Source organism: Haemaphysalis longicornis, unplaced genomic scaffold, assembly GCF_048455015.1.
Source record: "Haemaphysalis longicornis isolate Haplotype H1 unplaced genomic scaffold, Haemaphysalis longicornis Haplotype H1 scaffold_4, whole genome shotgun sequence".
Lineage (NCBI taxonomy): Eukaryota > Metazoa > Arthropoda > Arachnida > Ixodida > Ixodidae > Haemaphysalis > Haemaphysalis longicornis.
In genome coordinates, this window is record NW_027526361.1 from 42053284 (window position 1) to 42076232 (window position 22949).

General features: G+C 52.8%; 1 protein-coding gene across 11 annotated transcripts in view; it reads left to right on the forward strand.

The window, feature by feature from the left end:
• Positions 1–22949, forward strand: part of LOC144178582 (transcription factor 12-like) — a 114605-nt gene that overhangs the window by 26359 nt on the left and 65297 nt on the right. Inside the window, exon 1 of one of the 11 annotated variants that reach the window (XM_077706533.1) lies at positions 18604–19197. The exons of the other annotated variants lie outside the window; for them this stretch is intronic. Coding sequence (XP_077562659.1) covers positions 18997–19197 — 201 coding nt within the window. The 5' untranslated portion in view covers positions 18604–18996. Of the gene's footprint in view, positions 1–18603; positions 19198–22949 lie in introns of those variants that run through there. 11 annotated transcript variants of the gene reach the window in all.

Sequence of the window (22949 nt, forward strand, 5' to 3'; positions counted from 1 at the left end):
TCCCACCCATCGTCGCGGCGACGGATGACTCGGGAGTAGCTAGCCTTGGTGGCGGCTCCCATTAGGGGCCTTCCTGGCTTCTGCTCTTTTGTGAGAGCTGTCTCGGCGAAGGTGATGCCGCCTACGTGAAGGAGGTGCCGACCACTTCCTGTGTCGTCGACGCGGCTTCGCGGGTGATGCGTGCCGTCGTCGCGCGAGTCTGCTACGAGCCGCTCTGTTTTGTTGCTGTTTGGGATTCGGAAGGGTGTCTTCGAATTCCTCCGGCCATAGGTGCGGTGGCGTCGACCTTTCCATTCACAGCACGCTCCCCGCGTCCTGCCCTACTCGCTGTAACGTTGTCTGGTTGGTTTCGCTGAGCCGTACAACGATGCGCCTAACACGAGCCACGTGGCTTGCGTTTTCGTTTTCTCGTTTCGCCGAATTCCCGCCTAAACTTGAAGCGACGCATAGATCGCATAGCTATTGGGGCAAGAAGATAAGGGGAAAAAACGTAGCCTGACCTGGCTGACCAGGTGGTCTGACTCGAACGATTTCTTCTCAGTGCTAATTCTTGTCAGCGCAACGAGAGATTCACAGTGATTGCTTGCGAATTTTGTCTCCAGAAATGGCTCTGAAGGCTCTGAATTAGGCGCCACGAAAGAAACAAGCGATTTATTCTTTATCCAAGTTTTGTAGTGATATCGTGGTGTGTACTGACCGCACAGCTCTGTAAAGAAACTCCGTTCCAGTATGTTTTTTTAAAAAGGGGGAGGGGGGGGGGCAACATGTTTCCGGTCCGAGAAGCGATATCCGCCTGCGCGGCTCAGTGAAGGCCGCAAATTTGGCGGAAATGTGGTTTAATTTCACTGACGCGTGCTGTAGCACCGCAGTTGTGGCTCCTTTCTCAAGATTTCTTAACGCTAAGCTGTCTTTTCATCACCGTACGCGAAAGCGCACTGCAGGAAATCTTACATTACACAATAGGAGAGGGTACATGATGATGGTGGGCTTCCGCAATGGCAGATCGAGCTGCTCATAAAAACAAAAGAAAAAGAAAGGCTCCCATACACGCTGTGAAGGTGGTTGGAAAGCAAAGCTTTAAACGACACCCACAACAATTGCCCATGCGACGTCTCTTGAATTCACACACGTGGCTCTACAAAGAGCTAAACCAGAGATTCGGCCAGCCGTTTCCTGAAATTCGCGGGGGCGGCATCCCGAACGCCCGGCCACGGCCGGGCTAGAGCGGCGGACGCCGTCGCTGTAGCCCGGCCGTGAGTCGGAAGTAAGAAAACGGAGAGGAGCGTCTTTCGAAGGGTGAGACAGCGGAACCTAGCCATCCTGGTGTGCTAGCTTGGGGCTACACCAGCGCAGACACCGAAACAATTCGGCATGTGAGCTTAGAGATTCCCATTTATACCGATTTAAACTAAGTTATCCCTCGTTATAACGAAGTCAGCGGGACTGTAAAAAAGTTCTTTATAAGCGGTATTTCGGTATAAGCGACCTCTCTAGGAAAGCCAGAGTAGTTGAGATACAACTGCGCCACAAGTGCGAAGAATAACAATCCGATGTATTCAGGGAAGCAAAAGTTTACTCAGGTGCAAAAAAGGCAGTGAGCTTGGGCTGTTTCATGTTTTTGCCGGGCGCGAGCAACCCCTGCTCCAATTGGCCCAAGCAGTGATTGGCATCCGAACGCCTCGCAGACTGCTAAGCGCATGAGGAGGGGAAGGCAGTGGCCACTTTTATAGGGGCAGGGTTGGGCGTAACGGAGCGCTTCGAGAGTTCACGCTGGAAAGCGCCGCAAATGCCGTGGCTGGAGTCAGAGGTTGTGTTTGTTGAGCTCAAAAAACGATTGACTGTATCTTGTGGGTACACAACGCAACCATGAAAACTAACCGGTTTTGCACTAGGGGCCTTGCATGATCACTGGGCCATTTTTTCCCCGAGGTGTGCAGCGGTGAAGCCTGCAAAACAAGACTTTTTTTTTTCCTCGCCCTGCTGTCGACGACACTGCTAATTCTGCGGTCCGAGTGTCGGTGGTCGCGCACCGTCGCGTCCGCGATATTGACCAATGTCTAGGAACAAAATTCAATCACCCTACCACGCTTTTGGACCGTTTTTCTGAAGTCGGATGGCGAATAGAGCGGGACCGGCTCGAGAAAATCGCCCGGGAAACACCAGCTTGTTAACCCGCCATGTTGACCATCTGACTCGCCGCTCGGCGACGCCTCCGCTCGCCACACTTCGCTCTAAGCGGGAACCAGCTCTTCGTGCGCTTCGAGTAATCTCTGGTGGGCCCCGTGAGTGAAACCCCCCGCCCCGCCCCCGCGTTGGGATTTTGTTGTCCCGCACGCCACGAAAGAACCGTTGGCTGGTAGAGCTAAAGAGCTTCGCTTGAAAAATTCGCTCACCGTGGCCGGAATTGAACTTGGGTCCTTCGCGTTACTAAGGCGACGCGCCATTCCGACACGGTCGCAGAAGTTCGAATTTTGGACTTGGGCTCACGTTGCATGGAACTTTTAAATAAATAAATAAAACTTGAGCTTCTAAATCAATCAAATTCAGACAAATCAATCGCAAACGCCCTCTTCATAAGTTCGCGCAGAGAAAGCTTCGCGTTTCAACCATTTTTCTCGTTAGACGAGGGGCTTTGCTTTTCTTCGCCTCGAATCAAGTTCGCGTAGAGTTATCGATATTCGACTTTTGTTGTCTGGTACTGAATTTAGCGGAAGCGTTAGGAAGGCAGCAAATGATGTTGCGTGTCATACGTACGCATTGTGGTTCTGACCCGGTATATAAATGATTACGAAATGCAACGTCTGGTGATGGGTTCGTTGCCTCCGTACCTGCGTGGGCCCCGTGGAACCCAGAGGGCGTCGTCCTTGACATGCTTGTTACGTGCGGGTCAATTTCGCCGGTGACACCCGTATTGATCATACAGCGAGAATTCACATCGCGCGCGCCATTGCCTCCGGATCATGCGGATTTATTTATCGGCACGATCTCTCGTACGCGTCAGCCTACTTCTCTGCGCGGTCTCGGTGTCGCTGTTTCACCCCGTTCATTGAGTCCCGCTCTGGACAGTGCCCGACGGCGTGCTTGGTTCGCGCGTTGGCGTGGAAACGAGCACGGCTCCCTTTCACCTTTTAAACGGGGAGCGCTTATTAGCGGGCGAGTCCGTTCTCGTACTATTTCGCTGTCCTCCGGTCGTTGCGGCCGATCGCTATCTTCGGCCGTCACCGTGCCCCAGCGCGTGTGCAGCTCTCATTCAGTGCGCGCTGTTGTCTTTTTCCGCGCTCGCATTCCGCACCCGCTGACGTACTGCCTCGTACGTCGGCGTGTGGGCGCCGTGGTGTGTGCGCTTGTGCTGTTCTGTGCGTATTTCTTTGACGTCGCTGGGCTTACGCCGACGGTCCCGATCGGCGGAAACTCGGCCGAAGCGGAATGCTTTCTGTCCTTCGTCCGCTGTCGGCGTTTTCTGTTTGAGGGCGCCCCGTTGTGCTCGCTGTCGGCTCGGGTGGGGAGATACAGTCAGTCCGTCGTTGGGATCTCCTGGTGACGTGTGCGGTGGCTGTACGCTGCGCCGGCAGGTGAACGACCTCGCTCGCGCGTCTTTCGATGTGTCCGGGAACGATGACACCTTGAAATCCGGAGATGCGACGCCGAGCTAACCCGGGCTTGAACGTTGCTTTTTCGCCGGTGCTCGCCGCACTCGGCATGTTCGCGTTGCGCGCGTGCTGGGAAAGGATCGCTCGTGTAGTAGATTGTTACGTGAACGGCATGGTCGTCGGCAGGATTTTGTCTCGAGAGGCACGGACCCGCTGTATTGCGGGGGAAGGGATAGGGGAAGGGGGCAATTGTTGTTCTGTGGCTTAGGAGAGGGTAAATCCCTTTTGCACCCCTCTGCCTGACGGCCCCCTTGCCGACGTCCATGTTGGAGAGAAATCGCTGCGAAGCAGGAGCTTTTTGTCAAGGTTCACTGGCAAAATGATTTTTTCCCTCTTATCTAAGAGCGTGAGTGAGTGAGGGAGTGAGTGCGCGTGTGTGTGCGTGCGTGTGTGTGCGTAAGAGAGAGACAGAGAGAGAGCACATGGTGCGATGCTGCGCCATATCTTCCCGCATAGCCCTGGAGACGGAAGAGGAAAACCAACTTGCGGCCGGCCCTCTTATTACCCGCAAGAAGCACATGTCAAGTAATCAATCTAACAAATATATTTGCGGCAGATGATTTTCGAATGCCGTGGTGAATTTTCATCGCCGTCCTTTGATCGAGCGAAAGTAATCTAGGCGAGCGGCGAAGTTAACGCCGGCAACGAAACCAACAACCGAAGGCTAACGGAACGCACGTCGCAACTGTTACAATTGAAAAAAAAAAAATACCCAAGAAAGTGGCGGGGAGCACAGCCCCTGTGGCCTAGTTGGTATGGCGTTAGACGCGTATTCGGGAGGTCGTTGGCTCGGATCCCAACCGGGGAGCACGAAATGAACTGAGCTATGAATTGTTAGGGCTATCAGACTTGTTCCGGGAGAGCCGTGGGCTGCGGCTGCTGCTCCTTTTCTTTTCTAACTGAAAGGTGAGGTTGATGTATTGAAATACCTGAATCGAGGAATACAAGCACCCGGCTCTTAACTGGCTCGGAACGTTGAATCCAAGATTTGTCCGAAAAACAAAAGAAAAAAAATGGCGAAGCTTCCACTAAGTCGCGCAAGTCCTGAACCATATCGGATTGGAGGATTTCTTTCTATGTAAGCACAGAGGGACACACCTCTACGTATTGCATTATGTTTGAAATTGTTTATTTACACGTTCCGTCGTCGCTTTTCGCTGTGCTAGTAGTAGTCACCGTCATATCCATCCACATCGTCGTCTTCTTCATGCATGACTGCCGGGCCCGAATAGTTTTGTCCGCAGGCTTGCACGTTTCCCCCGAAGTGTAACGCGTCAGCACGCGCTATACTCGGTGACAACTTAAGAACGGCACCGGAAGTTGCCGCTGTGCCTTATCACCGTAGCCGGATGTTTCTCCGCGCGGCGCAAGTAGGGTGTTACTGGGGATATTTTGAACGTGGCGTGAGCCGTTACCGTGATTTTTTGCACTTAATATGCTTATAAACGACTCCAGTGACGACAAACAAACTGCGTGAGACAAGGCAGACGATATCACGCATTCATAGCAAACCCTTTTCAAAACGCGCGCGCACTGACGTCACGGGTCCGGCGCTTTGGCGGAGTGATACACTACATGAGGTGGTGCCGCTCTTGAGTTGCAACCGAGTAGCTCCCGTTGAGTCGTTGTTGGGCCTCGCGAATGAAGACGCTCGGGTAAATAGTGAACATCCGTCCGGGGCGAACCCTGCCGGAGCCTTACGTTCAAAACCGGCGAACGCTGGCAGCTTGAAACGCAGTTAAAGGGGCCCTAAATAGGCTGCCAAATGTTACGATTTTGCGTGCGCAGTTACTGGAGTACTATCCAAGGAACGTCATCCCGCAAAAATTGTTTAAATTCGTTAAGTATTAGCCGAGTTATCGCTCATTAAAAGAGGCCGCTCATAAGGCCTGGGGCTCTCCTCCTCCAGTAGCTCCTCCGAAGCACTGTGGAAGCCGCGACGTCATCGACCCGGCGCAAGACCACCGAGAGAAACAGGGCAATCCATCACCCTCCTTGATGTACGTGCAGTCATTGGCTGCGCCGAGCCCTGCGCGCGCTTTTTTTTTTTTAGCACTCGACGCGCATGCTCCGCCCACCAGATTCCGGTTGCACGGTGAGCGCTGTCGCTGTGGTTCGCGTTCGCGGCGCCGCACTAGGCAGTGTCTCGTGCGTCATAGAGGCGCGTCAGAGCCGGAAAGAACTGCGTCAGAGCGCGCAAGTGTGGCGGCAAGGTATGGTTGGTGAGCCAGGAGAGAAAGTGAAATCTTTTTTTTTGTGTTTGTGCGGCCCCTGCTTTACGCAGAGGTGTAATATTTGGTACACGTTGTCGTGAAGGGGTACTCTAGCGATTGCGCGATTGAAATAGCGACCTTCGGAAGCCTATTTAGGGCCCCTTTAATGCGCGGTCCCTCACGGGGAGCAGGGAACGGCTTCGAAAAAGCGACGCCAAGAAATCGACACCAGAAACCTGTCGGGGTTCGCCCTGTCGCGGTTCACCAAACAAAAAGGATCAAGCCCTTGTTGTTACAGAGCGCTATCAAAACTTCTCTTTTTATACTGTTGCGGTTCTCTTACGAGCATAACGCTAATCTGCGCTGTTGTACTCTTTTTATACCGTTCGCAAGCACTTCTACTGTTTTTCTTTTGCAAACGCTTGTAGCTGTATGTATGTCGACACTCTACGTGCAACCGCGACCCCTAATTGGCGAACTGAATGGCCTTCGTTGAGTCCCTTCGAACGCTCGTTACTTGTGCCGTACCCAGTGATACAGCCCTGAATAATGCTGGCGTCGCCATGTATTTAGTAACGGAAGGTTACAAAAAAAAAGAAGGCGAAATATGAGATTCCCGAATGGAATAACTAGAAGTTCTGTTTTTTTTTTTTTTTCGTATTCACTTTCAAATATCCTCACATCGTAATGAAACAAGCTCTCGTAAAGCTTCTGCTTCGCGACACGACGATAGCCTTCTGGCATCATTACCTCTTGCACGACCTTGGGTGTGAATTGTTCGCATCGTCACGGTGCCTTCTTACACGCCGTTTTTTTTTTTTTTTTTTTTCCTTCTTCTTTCCTTCATTCGAATCGGTGGCTCCGCGCTCTCCTCGAAAGCTGGATTGTTTGTTTATTCTTGCCTGTAGCTCCCCGTCGTTCGGCACCTCCCAACTTCCGGTTTGACGCGTACGAGAAGAAAATTGCCGCGTGCGCATACACACGGTTCGCGCGCGGCTTGTATTCCTTGCGTACAAGCATCCATGCGTACAAGTATATAGAATCCGAGCAAGAAGCGGTGGGAGCAGGACGAGATGTACGCGGCCCGCGAAACATAAACCGAGAAATGGAGGGAAGACGACCCTTCGCGCCGTTTCAAGGCTCCGCCGCGCGCCGTGCCCGCTTCCTCTTTCTTTCTGCCATTTATTTATCCAAGATGCGGGCAGAGGGGAAGATGCTTGCTATATCATATATATATATATATATATATATATATATATATATATATATATATATATCGTCTTTGTGGTAGTTATTCGTAAACCCCGGTTCCCTTTAAAGTCCCCGCATTTCTTGTTCAATGATTGTCTCTTCTGTCCATCGCTGCGCGGCGAATTGTGTTGGCCCCGTTCGTGAAGAGAAACGCCGCCCTTTTTTTCGTTTCGTTCCCTTCCGAGCCCCTCCCCCCCTCTTTTTTTTTTTTTTCTCTCTTAAGCGTGCAGTTCCGCAGTGAATTCTTAATTTTCTGTAGAGTTCGTCTGCAGGTATTTCGGGGAACCGTGCAACTCTTTTCTAGCTGCCCTTAACTGCGTGCGCATTGCATTGCGCAGATATCCCGTTTTAGTCGTATTATTTGGCTCGACTTTCAAGCTTTCCGGTCGGTCACTACCTGTCAGCTAGAGCCTCCCCAGCTCATTCACAGTGAAAATAACGGTACGCAGTTTTTGGGGGGCACTTTCAGTGCAAATCTGCATGTGTCAAAACGAAGGAAAAGAACGAAAATGGAGCAACAACGCCGCCATCTTTGTCGTTCTTAATTCAAACTCTTACCAAACACGGCTGTCTTGATTTCGTGTAAGGTCATTTCGTGTTTTCTCAAATAGGACCCCCGTTTACTTTTAAGTGCCTATCTGTTCCCCCCAAAATTGAGATTGCGATAATGACGTTGCCTAACGGGATTTCCTTGTACCCGCAAAGGAAGAAGTCCTCAGCTCAGCACAGCCGTAGGGATCACGCCAGGGTTGCTGAAGAGGCTCGTCCCGCCGACAGCTACTAGGTAATAGGAACCAGGCGTCACACATCCTGCCGAATCGTTGCCATTTTCCAGAAACGCGGGCGCGCCCGTTACTTGCGAAATATTTCGATCCTGCGCCGGTAAAGATGAAAACAGTCACCTTTCTCGACGCGCCTTTCAGAAGGGGCGTTGTTTGTGAAAATGGCTGCGACAACCAGAGACGCACCCAGGTGGGGAATTCGGGGGTTTGAACCCCCTCCGATTTTTTTTTTTCCAGGCAGTGCGTAAGCGAGATTTAGTGATCCTTCGGCAACACTTCCTCATAACCCCCTCCGAAACAAATCTGTGGCTACGACCTTGGCGACAACAAAAGGATGAGGATATTTGGGCGTTCAGTAGTTATCAGATTGGCGAACCGGAGTAAAATCGGTGAACCTAGACCGGTAACGTATACGGGAATTATGAAAGGGGCGACACGCCGCGGTGGCTCGCGGACTAAGGCGTTGTGCTCAAGCCCAAGGACGCGGGTTCGAGTCCGGGCGCGGTGGATGCTTTCCTGATGGGGGGGAAAAGCGGAAGTGCCCGTTCGCCGAGATTTAATTTAGCAAAGTTAATCCGGAGCCCTCCACTACGACGCGCCTCATAGCCCAGAAGCAGCTTCGGGAAGTTGAGCCCCCAAATATAAAAATAATCGAATTATAAACGGGAGCTGACAGGTAGGGTGAAGGATACTATCGAATGCAGTGTGTATGATTAAACCGCGCCCTTCCCTTCTCCTGTCCCTCGTGACGCAAAAGGGGGGAAAAGGCTGTTATTCCCATCATTTACAACGACTTTATTCTTCATTTTTCCCATTTCAAGTGACGCTGTCGGGTGGCTGTTGTAAAGCAGCGAAGGGTACGACGCCGAGTGGTGCAGCGGGGCGAGTGGAACTCGTTTCGCGTGCCCGTTGGGAAGGGAGCGTGGGCTGCTCGTGTAATTAATGCTCGCCCCTCGAGGTGGCTGCGCGAATCTGTCGTTCCTTTGGCTTTGGAGGGCCCGGGCCGCGTGGGAGGGGCGCTGGAAAGTTACTTTTGCGGAAGACCCCGTTGTGCGCTTCCTTGAGAGCGCGGGGCGTGATCTGAATGGGCACGGGGCGCTCTTCCACGCTTGATGACTTTGCGCATGCTTGAAGAGAAGGATCGTTTACTGTTGTGCTTTTGTTTCTCCCTTGCTCGGTGCGAGGACTGGAGGGAGGCACTGATACGCAGCTACTCGCTGCGTGTGACCCGGGTTGAACAAAATTACGTACGAATGATTTGGAATATTCAAAGCCATACGCTTGTAGAGTAGAGTGTTGGAATAAAGAGAACATCGCCGCGGTGAGGAGGGGGGGGGAGATCAGTCCATTTGCTAAGACCTGGATGTCGGACGCATGTGAGTAGCACTTGGGAGGCAAAAGTAGGTACGTTGAAAATGTAGGCAGGTTAAGGAAACAACGCCACCAGTCAGAACGCTAGTACTGAGTGGCTTAATCGATGCTTCAAACTTGATTTCGCAATTGTGCAATGCATGCTTGAATCGCGGTTTTTTGAGGTCATATTAGTGGCCGTGACAACAATTTTGCTTCATTTGTAAAATCGCCACATGCGTGTAACATCCGTGCATATTTTACCGTGAGTGGTTGGGCGAGGCGAAAAACAAACAAAAACGAAAGAAAGGTTATAAGGAAGCGAGTGATGTCCCAGCCATTTTGCCCGCATTTTGCCAGGAAACATTTATACATGCAAGATAACCCGCCGCGGTGGCCCAGTGGCTAAGGCGTTGCGCTGCTGAGCACGAGGTCGCGGGTTCGATTCCCGGCTGCGGCGGCCGCTTTTCTGATGGAGGCGAAAAGCAAAACCGCCCGTGTGTCCGAGATTCCGGCGCACGTTAAAGATCCCCAGGTGGTCAAAATTAATCCGGAGCCCTCCACTACGGCGCGCCTCATCGCCTGCGTTGCGTCGGCGCGTTAAACCCTACAATCAATCAATCAATCAATTTTGCCCGCTTGTACAACGATGCCGTGTAACTGACTGGCTGGTGCCAGTAAAAGGTACCGCGAACTGAAGCGCATCGTGGGCTTTTTGAGCGGACTGGTTATGGTTGAAATTTAAAAGCAAAAGATACCGCGAACTGAAGCGGATCGTGGGGCTTTTTTAGAGCGGACTGGTTATGGTTGAAATTTAAAAGCATAAGATACCGCGAACTGAAGCGCATCGTGGGCTTTTTTTTTATAGCGGACTGGTTATGGTCGAAATTTAAAATAGCACCTACTTTTCTATCTGTGAGCTCATTAAGAATTGGCTTCTGCCGAAACTTGTGTGGAATCGACTGATGTGACGACAGCCTGTTTGTGTTTACTGCAGGACGAATGTCTCTCCCTTGTTACACTAGCCACTCCTATTTTGCTTCTGCAAACAGCTGAGTAACTTCGCTTGTCAAAGGCGCGGCACGTCTAGACCATTCTTAAGTTGTCGAATTAGGTGAGCAATCTACCGTACGGTGAGTTTCGCCGTCCGAAGCAAGAATGACAGTTGTATCGTGGCGGCGCTAAGCTTAATCGGCAACGGCGTTAGATCACTGCATACCGACGACCGGTTCCAGACAGCTATTCCAACGTTTAGCTAAATCTAAAACGCGCCGTTCGCTTCTTCACACGAGGTCCGTCCTTCGCTTTAGGTGTCGTAGCTAGCTTTATTGGACAGGTTCAGCTCGCTGGAAGGCACTCATGTTTTCGCGATATCTCTTGGTTTTTATGTGTGTGTGTGTGTGTGTGTGTGGAAATGGAGCAATCGAAATGTTGAGGTGGAGCAATCGGACAGGCTCTGGCTTCATAACGCGAGGTACCCAAGTTCGATTCCGGCCACTGAAGCGTTTTTTTTTTTCTTTCTCTTCACCTACGATCGATCATTCATCACCATGGTCAGAGAAAGTTGGCTTTCCTGCAGGGCGTATTGGCGAGACGCATCAGGGAGAACACAAAAGCTTCGCTTTAACATGCATGCTATGGTTGCCCACCGTGGTAGGGCCTTCCTACCACAAAAGTTCCGGACAACGCTCGGTACGGGAATGTAAAAACTTGGAAAGGGGCGTGGAAGAAAAAAAAACGGTGCCGCTACGGATAAGCAGCAACACCACGACGGCCGATGCAGTTCGTGTCGCTCTAATGCGAGTCGTTTTCACGCTTTTTATAATTCCTCCATCACGAATGAACTTGGCGAAGCAGAGACTCTCGCTTCTCCGATCTTGTTGTTGACTCTCGAGCCTCTCCATTCTCCCGTAACATGGGCGAAATTGGCATTGCGTGCGATCGGCACTCGCAGGTCACGTGCTCGGGGTGTACGGCCTCCCCGCACTTCGAACGGCGAACTGGTGCAGGTCGTGTCGACTGCAGCTACCGCACTATGCACTCTTGTGACCGACGCGCGCGCATTGAAAGATCTTGTCGCGCGCTGACGACTCGCGTGCCTCAAAGGAGAGCCGGTGCACGCGCCACCGGCCTCTTCTCCCCCCTTCCCCCCACGGGGGGGACAGGTGGCCCCCGCGTAAAGGTTATCTCCGCTCAGGAGTGAGTGAGTGCACTCGCTGCTGCTGCAGTGTCGACCGGCGTTCGGATGGGAGCGGAGCAACAAAGCCGCTTCGCCTCTGTCCCTCGTTTCGGTCGGGCATCCAGGCGCGGTTTCGCCCCATTGTTCGCCCCCGTGTGGGGGAGCGTCCCCTAATCGGGCGGCCGCCATCACCACCACCGCGGCGAATCCGGCAATTTCCGCGCACACTTCCTCGTTCTTCCACCACCCGTGTTCGTTGCAGTTACAAACTTGCCTCGTCTGAACTCTCCTTTTTCTTCTTCGTTCTAACTTTGATGGCGTGCTTTGTAGCCGGGATAGCCACCCCGGCATCGCTTTGCGTCGTCCCTTCGCGGGGTCCTTGTTTTCCCGCTTTCCTCCTCCTCCCCCCGTGCAGTCAGTCTCCCGCCCTCGCTTTATTTAATTCCGCCGCGTTCGGGCCCCAAAGCGTCGTCGTCCCCCCCTGGCCGATATAAATAGCGAAGCCTCTCTCTCGTATTGAACAGCCTCGTGAGAGAGATGAGCGCGAGGGCTCCCCCCTAATTTCCATGCGGGCACGCTCCTCGCGGAGGGGCTTTTGTGTGCGTGCGCGTATACGCCCAGTGTGCCGCCGCGTCGTGATTCGATATTTTTCAATGAGAAAGCGTGATTTCGTGGGCGGCGGCGGCCTGGCGCGGAGTAAAGCACCGCCGTACAAACTCTCCACGCCGAGAGCTCGCCAGGGATTGACCTCCTCGCGATGCGGCGCGGCGCTGAATTTCGCCCCGCTCGCTTTTTCGCCGCTTCCGCGGACGGAGGGGCGTGGGGGATCGAGGTAGTAGTCGGCCGCTGCTGGGCGGCACGCACTTCACGCCGGCACGCACGCACTCTGCCCTGTCGCCTGTAGGGTTCGGTCTAGCCGCAAATTCGCGCCAGGTGCGTTTAGCAGGAAAGTGCAATCCGCGCACGGCAGTCGCCACTGACGTATAGACTGTTAGGCGCCTGCCTTTCTCTTTTGTGTGTGTGTGTGTGTGTGTGTGTGTGTGTGTGTGTGTGTGTGTGTGTGTGTGTGTGTGTGTGTGTGTGTGTGTGTGTGTGTGTGTGTGTGTGTGTGTGTGTGTGTGTGTGTGAATGTATGTGTACGTTTATGCCGTAGCTTCTCGTCGCTAAACCTCTCGCCACGAATTATCGCCCGTACTGCCGTCTCTTTCGCTGCCTTTTTTTTTCTCTGCACGTCACTAGACTCGGGTATTTTTTGTGCTGGCAGTAATTTTCAGTTTTTAAGCGGAGTAAAAAATGAGCATTCTTTTGCGGCGTCCTATGATTGCCTTTTTTTTTTTTTTCCTGCTGTATTGCGTCGTGAGGGTTGGCATGCGTCCCTAGCTCTGCTGCACGCTTATGTGTTGAGCCCGCATCACCAAACATGCGCGTATACGCGGACACCACGTACACACACAAAAAAGCAAGCACTGGTGAGAATATAAAAGTGCGTCGCAGCGCTTAATTGGTGCACGCTGCATTGATCGCAGAAACATGTAAACATGTCATGCTGGCACGGCAGTAAAAAAAAAGGGGGGGGGGGGGGGGCTGCTGAGGGGGTGGAGTCGTTTATGTCTGCGTGCTGCTGCGAGGTCTATGTGGCACGAGTTGCGGAAATGATGGAGGTTTTTGACCTCTGGGCTAGTAGTATACGTGGCGCGCCGCTGGGCACGTGATGCGCTTAGTGCGGCCTCCTCACTGACTGCACAGCTGAAGAGGGGAGCGGGAAATTAAAAAAAAAAATGAAATAAGGCAAATAGATGTTGTGCTAACACACACACACACACACACAGAGAGAGAGAGAGAGAGAGAGAGAGAGAGAGAGTTCATACAATAACCACAGGACAGGCGTTGTCCTGTGGTTATTCTTCTATCTGTCCCGTCTTTCGCGCTGTGATTAGGTATGAACATCTACCAACTCGCCTAACTTGCAACTGTCCTTCAGAGAGAGAGGGAGGGAAAGAGAGGTTGCCTACAGGAGTGTCGAAAGAAAGGCGTCGGTGCGTAAATTGGGCGGATGCGGCAGCGGTGCACAGTTCGCACCGCCACACATAAACAGTCGCTCCTCCGTTGTGCCACATCGAACAGCCGATTTTTTTTAGTCCTGTCACTCCGACAGACCATTTGATATTTGGTTGCTTGCAGCCTGGTTCTTGTTCCAAAAGGGTCTCAAGAGGGTCTCCACAGCATCGCCACAAGTTTCGCCGTACGAGGCGGCCTCTGGGCTTAGTGGCCGCTAAGTCGTCGTGCTTTTAAGAAATTAATCTTGCCGGATTTCCTGAATGAAAAATCAATCGGTTTCCCTGGTGTGTCGTGATGCCTCTCGAAATTGGTTCAGCTTCGGTTATATGAGTGACGGGAGGGAAGACAGCCTGGGGTTGAAGCAACCTTCAAACGGACTGGCTGGTGCCAGTCGTCTTGTCTCTCCTTTAGCGCTCGCTGCCGGTTTCTTCGCGCATCGCGAAGCGCGTCCGCCGGCCCCGTTGTCGTTCACAGAGACACCGACGACATACCACGAAGATTGAGTCCGAGCCGCATCGCCCACTCGCAATATGCGCAAGAAGCCCTAAAAGCCCGCGTGCGAAGCCCGACCGTTGCGAGGAGGCATGTCCTAATCGTGGCCGGAAATCGTCGCCGCCGCCGCCGCCGCCCTGACACTTCTTTTCCCCCATTGCGGAAGCAACGGCGATGTCCTCCGCAGTGGAAGAAGAGCCCGAATCGGCCGCCCACGTGTTTCGCGTGACCGCAGCAACGGTGGCGGTCGTTCGGTGCCAGCATCGAGTGCGCATTGCCTGCAGTGGGCGTATCTCGGGAGGAGACGCCGCTTGTTTGTAACGGGATCAGCTCGAGAAGGGCCTGTGCGACGCGTCGGATGCCGCCCTGCGATGCGATGCGATACGACGCGATGCGTTTGCGGACCTTGTCGGTTTCCCCTCCTTTTTGCGCCGTTATGAAGGGATTTTTATTGGACACTCTCGCAGAGAGTACTTCTCGCGAACGGAAGGTGTATAGAGAGGAGCCGTCTCGGAGCCATCCAGCAAGTGGCAAGGGTGGGAGGTATCAGAAATCTGGTTGCCCGAGTCCATCCGTCTATTTGAACGGACTTCGGGACTTCGGCGTGGCAAGCTCCGTCATGCGAGTCGCTGGCGTGGAAATTTAGTTTAAAAAAAATCGCGAGTAAGCAGTTGGCTTTTTGAGGACGTTCCAACTGGTCTTGCGAAGTAAGTGGTGCCCGCTCGGTTTTGTCTAATCTTTTTATTGTGCGCGCCAAATGTAATGGCGCTCCTGGAAAGCTATCTCAAGTCGTGGTTTAATTACACAACCTTTAGTAATGATTTGTTGTTCAGCGGAAGAAACGAAAATGGTACTGTTCGTTTTTCAGTCCTGTATATATCGAATCAAAATGGGAAATAAGGGGCTCGGGTCTCGCTGATTTAAGACAGACCCGCTCAACGTGCCTTTCGCTTGGAAGGTGCTCGCGAAGCGTTGTGCACGCCCTTTCAGAACAGTACAGAAAAACGAGAAGTCCTCCGAACGCATAACTTTGGGGGTGCCGTTTCAGCATGACACCCAACAACAGTGACTTACTGCGTCGCCTACTACAGCTTTGCATGCTAGGGGGCCGGCCCTGTCAGCTTGTGCCATTTGTTTCATTTTTGTTCGGCGAATCGGTTATTTGACCCGCATTTCCTAATATCATCTCATCCCTGCAGCTATATCTCTGCCGTCGTAGCTGTCGTATTATGCCAGCGAGTTCGCTTATCACCCAGTACCACTTTCTGGAAAACGGACGTCTCTGCGACCTCGTTGTCTGATGGTGCTCAGCATCCGTGGGCGGCACGTGTGGGGGAGTTCGGCGGTGTCCGGAGAAGAGCTTCGTTCTTTTTTTTTTTTTTTTTTTTTTTTCCAGCCGCGATCAGCGACGCTCGTTTGCATTCGCTTAAAAGAGCTGGGCGTTTTTAATGGCCACTGCCCTAAAACCATGGACGCATCGCCCGGCCGTCCTCGCGACTTCCTTTGGGCGTGTGATTTAGTCCGTGCGGGGCGAAGATTTGTTAAGTGCGTGAGCTGAGGCGGGGCTTTGTACTTGCGAACGAGGAGGGGGCGGAAGGCACCGAGTCGTTATCAAAGGAGAGATAGATCATCGCGCCCTGGCGATGGGGCTTGTAGACGACCTACGCGCCTTCGCTCGCGTTCGTATGACGCAGTGGTGTCTATACCTCCGGAATATGAATGCGCTATCGCGAGGGGAAGCTTGAAGCTAGGACGCAACGAACTTGTGATGATGCCAGACGCCGAGATGGTATATTTACAATACCTCAGCCCGAAACACAGTGTGAAAACCGGCATTGTTTTCTGCTTGCCAGCGAATATCTGTCTTCATCATAGTCGTCCTAACGTGTGGGAGGAAATCGCCCGCAACAGCGCAGTCTCGGCGTACGAAACTAAAAGCAGCTTGGTGGTTGCCAGTAAATCCACTTAATAAATCAACTCGGCTAGCTTTTTATAGGATTATAGGAAGCTTGCCGTTTCTTCCAATGAAGTATAACACAGGCGTGTTGCAATTTAATGCGTTACACTGTTCTGTATTACAAATTCCATACTTTCTGTTGTCGATGTTCTTTTTTTGGCGGCATCGCCAGCTGACCAGAAAAGTGTGGCAGTCTTAATTCGTTTTGATGGTGCGGTGGGCTGCAATTGACCGTCTTTTCCGCATTGCTGTATTAGTTCCTCTTGTTTCTGTGGCTTTAGGCTTGGTTTTTGTCTTGCCTAAAAATTTAACAATTTCCCTGACAAGACTCTAAAGACTGACCCAGTCTCCGGGCTTCCGCTAGCCTATAGCTCACCGACCAGTATTCCCCCCTAGCCCAGCATTAAGGACTCCCGCTAGCCCAGCTCACCGTTCAGGACCTCCTGCAGCCCTGCCTCACCGGCCAGGACTCCCGCTGATTCAGTCGCCATTTTCTCTCGCTGAGGGCTCACTGTTTGAGAGAGTGGGGAAGGGGAAGGGGTTTAAATCGAAAATCGAGTGAGGGGGGGGGGGGGAGGGAGAGAGAGAGAGAGAGACGTTTCGGCATGGTAGAAATTTGGAATGTGCCTTAGGACGCATTTGAACACGTTCTCACTGTCTGATCCTAAGGGCAGAATGGTCGATTCGACCTCGCCAATTTCTTTGTGTCGCCATCTGGACAGCGGCTAACCATACCTTAACGGAAAATTAGGGATCGTTCGCAGCCTGGGGCGCGCATTCTATGCTGTATTTGTTCCCTAAAGCTCTCTGATCGCGTACCTGCGAAACGCAGTTATTGACCAGACACGGTAAATGACTGAACGCATCGGTGGGCACCAACTCCAACATCACCACAATCTTCATCGTCCTTGTCACCACGTAGATGTGGAGTAGCAAGCTGGTCATCTTTTCTGGGCTGGCATCGCCAGACCTCATTAAGATCGTTCTCTTTCTCTCTGACCGGGAAAGGTCTTTGTGGACTGTCATTTACCGCAGAGATTCCATGTTCTGACGGCTAAATAATAATCTCATTCGTTTCATTCGTTACAAACAGGCTACTGGTGCATCATCTCCTGTATATCTTGAGTGACGACGCGTGCGGCAGCCACAGCCGCCGCTTTTCGCTCCGTAATTTCGTCCGTTCCCTCATCGTTGTTCAGCGTTCCTTTTCTTATCCGAGAGACGCGCATAACCAGCTGCGAGCTTGGCTCTTGTGGCTATATTTTAAGACGAAGTGAGAAAAAAGGCCGGTGGGGCGAACGAAAACGAGAGGGGTACCGCTCGTATTATGGTGCTCTACACACGCGCCGAACGCCGATGCTTTGCGCGATCGCCGCAGCGAAAGACAATTACGCGCCGCTGCGCTGTCGCTGCCTTCTCTGGCAGCTCTTTTTTCTCGTCTCCCTATTTGCTGGCCTGCTCGCGTGTTTCGGTTCGTGGCGCGGCAGCGCCAGCGATCCGGTTCATTGCCGCGGAAAATGCGGCAGCGAAGAAGGGACGGAAAATGACGATGATGATGACGGCGGCAACGGTGGTTGGAGCTTCTTCGTCCCCGTTTTCTCGTTGCCTCTTCTGTGTCTTCGACGCCGTCGTCCTAACGCGAGCGCAGCCGTGGCTTGCTCGCGTACTTGTTTTCTTTCTTTCTTTTTTGTGCTTCCTCCTCTTGGTACGGTTCTGTTTGTTTCGTTCCCTTCTCGGAGCTTTTTCTGGGGAGCCTTGGGGACGCTGAGAATCCCTGGCGCCGTCTTCTCGTCGTCGATATATTGCTGTTTCCTCCACTTCTCGCGTCGGCTCCTTTTCTTTTTTTCCCGTCGTGCGATGTTCGCTTCTTCTTTTTTTCCGATGATGTTAGGGAAGAGGCAGAGTCGCGTTTTTCATGCCTGTTTTTATTCTTCTTTCCTTTCACTATCTCTCTCTCTCGCTCTGGTTGGGTCATATCCTCTCTAGGAGAATACGTCTGCCGAAGGCAGGGTGCACGGGACACTCTGCGCGACTGTGTTCGGTCGGTGCGAGGATGCCGGGGAAAAGAGAAAAAGCGGGGGGGAAATGAGAGCAACGGCAAAAGGCGCGTTTTAAAAATAAGGTGCAAAAGCGGGGCGAACGGGAGAGGCTTCGCGCGTGGCTTCTCTGCCGGCTTTAGTTGGCCTTTTCCTCTCGTCTGTCGGATTTTCGTCTCTCGCCCTCTCCTCTTTGCCGCTGCCGCGTCGGTCTCTAGAGCCATGGATTCTAGAGCCGCCTTTTTGGTGCTTTTACCTTTGCCCCGCGCGTTACGTTTGGTCGTTCTGCCCCTTCGCTCTGCTGCCACTAGCTGCCCCCCGCTTCCCCCCATTCGAATTTCGGTCTTCCTTTTATTTTGCCGCCTCACGGCGCGCTCTCTCTCTCTACTTCCTCCCCGCGATGTTCCCCCGCGCTCTCATCCCAGCAGCGCTCTTTGAAAGAGAGCGCACGCTCTGCCGGCGCTGTCGCGCCCCTCCGCGATCTCCCCTCTCTCTCCGCGCTTCTCGTGATTCCCCGGTCTCCTCCTCCTCCTCCCCTGGGTGCCGGTGGAGTGGCTAAGCAGCGGCAGCAGCCGCCCCCCGTTTTCTTTGTTTCCCGTCCGATGGAGCGCTGCCGCTCGTCCTCCTCGCCACTGACGCTCCGGAGGCAGCGGCGGCGGCCGCCGAACGAGCGAGGAGCGGCGCGACACACGCTGCCAAACACGCAGCACTGGCGGCGGCCGAGCGGTAGTTGTGCGGCGTCGTCTCCCTCTGCTCCCCTCGTTGGTTCCTTTCTTCGCGGCCTGGGTGGCGCGTTTCGCCAAGTCGGTGGCAGTTTGCTGGTTGTCACCGTCGTGTGGTGTGCGTACATCGCTGCGGTTCTTCGTCGGAAGTGGGGAGCGCCCGTCCGCGCGTGGTGTCGTCTTCCCTCCTCTTGCCGGGCTGCGATGGCCGCGTCTCGACGTCGGCGGCCAGGTGCGGTGATTCTGGTCGTCGTCGTCCCCGCTTGATGTTGTGGCTTGCGCGAGTGCGGCGCGATCACCGCTGTCATGTTCCCCTACGAGAGCGGCCAGGGATCCATGGGCTTTCTCGACTCCGGCGGCACGCAGCTGCACCAGCTGATGGCGCCCACCGCGTTCCACCAACACCACCACGCTGCCGCCACCACCAATGGCCACCACCACCACCACCATCAGAGCCAGCAGCAGCAGTCGCATCACCACAACCCCCATCAGATGGTGCACTACCAGGTGAGCGCTGCGGAGTTCGCGAGACCACGTGCGCCGGCCGCTCGAAGCGCGCCTCTGGCGACGCGAGGAGGAGGCGAGGCGCTCGGGCTTTGTGACGGTGTACTCATCTTTGTTCGCTACGGCCGGCTCTGTACTTGGTTTTATAACGGATTGCTTGAGATTCTGAAAGGCACGGTCGCTTGTCCCGTTGGTCGGATCTCGTAGTCGATTTCCTCGTCGCGGATAGCTTTGGTCCAGTGTAGACAAGCTTCCCACGACGCTCATTCATGCGCGACGCGTGAACGATCCTCGCACGAGCCGGCATTGCCTTAATATTGTACAGAAATGTGTTTGTTAGTTCTCTGCTTGACGACGTTCTTCGCTCAAGTATGCCAGAACGTGTAGGGCGTGCTTTCTCGTGCATTTCAACCTTCTCCGAGTAGTTTTCGGTTCTAACCCGTTACGGCTGCAATGTTTTGGTCATGAGCAGCGTTTGAAGCGACGAACGATCGGAACGTTTTAAAGGTCTTGTCTCCCCTGTTACAGTGCCTCTAGCGCCAGAGCGTTTAGCTTGTCATTCGGTGTTTATAAGCTCTGTACAAGGGGTGAGGCCTCGCCTCTTTGTGTTCCGTATTAGTTGAACCTTGGGGGAATATCATAGCCCGAGCTAGCAGCCACGCGACGTTGCTCGAATAGCGCGAACCGAGTGTTTTGAACACAATGGTCGGCTGTCAGCGTGTGTGTATCCGCGGCCCCTTGTCTCGTGAGGGGAGTACTGTTATGACGGATGGTCCGTTAACGTTCTCGGCCGAAAAAAAAACTCTCCCATGCGACCCCGACTTCGCGACGTTTTCGCTGCTTGTCTTTATTATTGTCCTACTGCAAGACGCACTTACGTAGGCGTTGTTGTGTTCTTCTCTCTCTCTCTCTCTCTTTTTTTCTTTTTTTTCAACGCCTTCTCACTTCTCCAATCGCTATTGTTTGCTCCGGCCAGTAGCTCCCGCTGGGAGCTTGTGCTGCGGTCACGAAGCCTACGAGTCAATTTGCGACTGCTAGATGCTCCGTCGGCGTTCCGGCCTGAAAGCTTGGGCTGCGGTCACTAGCTTTCGAGCCTGTTTGCTACTGTCATTGTTGTACCCCTGCTACACTAGCGTCCGAATGTCATTTGACTCAGATCCGAAGTTGTGCTGCTTCACTGGGTTTTGAAATGCCATTCGACTCAAATGACATTAAGGCCAAATGAGCACCCCAGAGAGACATGTGTGCCGCTCAAATGCCATTTCTAGCACTATCGCGCCCAGCGTTCCAAGTCAGCATAAACAAATACATTACTGGCGTACTTAAAACGTACAAAATATTCTTAATTGTGGGACTCTGTTTACTTCTCATTCACTTAAATCATGATATCAAGATGCAATGATTCCATACCAGCACTAGTGCGATAGATATAGATAAATATACTTTGCCGTTCCCTTTTAAACGGTTGATCGACGGGAAATCCGGATCGAGCAAGCCGCAAACCAGCGTTGCCAGACAGCACGAAAAAACCTCGATTGCGATTCATAATTAGGCAAAAACAGTGTCAAAGCTTGCGATATTTATAATTTGATACCACTTTATGCCAAAGACTGCTGCTAAATTTGATTGTGGCATTACTGCGTAAAAACAACTCGACAGCAGCAGCGCCTCGCAGCACGGCGAGCGATTGTTAAAGCTTTCAAATGCCATCGAAATCGTAGTGGAGCACGGCGGATTCCGAATGGCATTCGAAACCCCCCATTTGAGACAAATGACATGCGGACCATCGTATAGCAGGATTCGTTGGGCAGTTCAACCCGTTATGTTGGTTCGTTTCCTGCACGATTCGCACGAGCTTGCGAAGGGGGAACCGTTCCCTAATAGCTTTCGACAGAGCGCTTCCTGGCCGTTGTGTGACAGCTAGGCGGCGTGTACACTGCTGTTAATGATGCCCCTCCCCCCCCTTTTTTTTTTTTTTTTTTTGCTTTTCGTCGACGCGGACCGGTCGGAAGAAAAAAATAGATCCCTCTTCACGCTCGTCAAATGCTCTCGCGCGCGTGAGAGTTGGTTTCGTCGTGCCTTTACGCCTTTCTGAAAGGGGAATAAGGCGAATAAAAATAGCGCAATTGTTGCTGCCTTGTTGTATGCTCATTTTGCTCAGCAGCGCGTGTCTTCGCTGTAATGCAAACAAAACAAGAAAGAAGTAGGCAATTAACTTTTGTTTGTGCCTGACAGGCCGTATTCAATTAAAGTAGACTTATGGCCCGTGTAACGACCGCATTTGGAGTGATTCGCTCGTGCGGGCGAGACAATACGAAGAGTTTAGTTTCGCGCTTCATAGTAATTCGCCTTTCAGTGCGTTACGTTCTCCGAGCCGTTGTCCGCGAAAAGGCAAGCACGCTTAGCGCAAGCCTCGTGGGTTGCCTGATTCCCGTCCGGTGTGGCCCGGGTTTATTGCCCTTAACAATGGCTGTTGGCAAAATAATTTAGCAGCATGGAGAGCAGTAATCAAACGGGCAATTCCAGCTTGAAATGCTCGGTCGAAAAGGCGCTTTTGTTTGACGCGAGCGGTCAGGTGCTTGCGTACTGGTTCGTGCAATTCAATAGGAGCAGCTAGCTCACTTTTGAGTTCGACGCTTGGAAGCGAGCGCTTGGAAGCATTTGCACAGGACGCGCTTATAAAAAAAAGGTACATTTTCCCCTAAATACGTTTGTAAGGGTTGTGTCGGCACGTTATAAGACGAAAAGGTGAAGGTTGTGATTTGCTCAAGGTTGTAGAAACCGGCGTTCCAGGTTACACTGCAGCCGTGGGTGCAAAGGGGTTCTGTATTCTGTTTGACACTGTTGCTGTTTCGTCCGACCAGCGTTTAGGTTCATACCGGCGATTATTTTTTAATAGGGCGCCTTGTCGCGCTTCGGGCCCAAGCAGCCTCCGCTGACATCGGTGCGAGTGCCACACCGGAAGCGCTGGCTTACGCCCGGCGCTCACTGGCGTCACCTGTCTCTCCCTCCCAAGGGTGAGCGGGTGGCAACACCTGCGAGCGTTGTGCCGAGCGAGCCTCACTCGACGAGCAGGTGACGACGCTCTTACGACCGGTGACTTCACGCTTTGCAGCGGACAAGGTTTTGCACTGACGTCGTCGCTGTGCGCTTCCCGTCATTACGTGTGCGGTTGGGCCCCCCTGTTTCGTTCAGGAGTAATTTTCCTGTGATCTTTCGGTTCGTGTATGCGTCGCTCTCATTTCAGCCGTAATTTTTACGCACTGGAAGTTAATTTCGCCCCGTCTGTGATTTATGTGGTGTGTTTTGCAGCCGACTAAACAATGCGAGCGAGGGAGTGTTAGCCTCACTCTGGGAAGTACACGAACGTGAACCAACTATCTCACACCAGAGTCCTGCTAAGTGCAGTAATCCATCGTCACAACGAAGCCATGAAAACAGAAAACTGACTTCGTTATAAGCGATTCTTCGTTAAAAGCGGATATGGTTTGCATTCTATACATTGCGATGAGGCAATGAAAAGCAGTACTTCCAACAATGCGATTTCGTTGTAACGAAGATTTACTGTGTGCCTTCAACGAAAGGGCACCAAAGCGCACCCATTGTGACCCCAAAAAGCTGTTCCGTTCCCGCTCCACTTCCATCCAGGCCCAGTGCAATCGCCCGAGTTACGCGCACAGCGAGTCCGTTGCCTGCGCCCCTCTTCCGTGCCGGTCGCTTTCAAATCAATGCACGTAGCACTCACGCACGCGCGA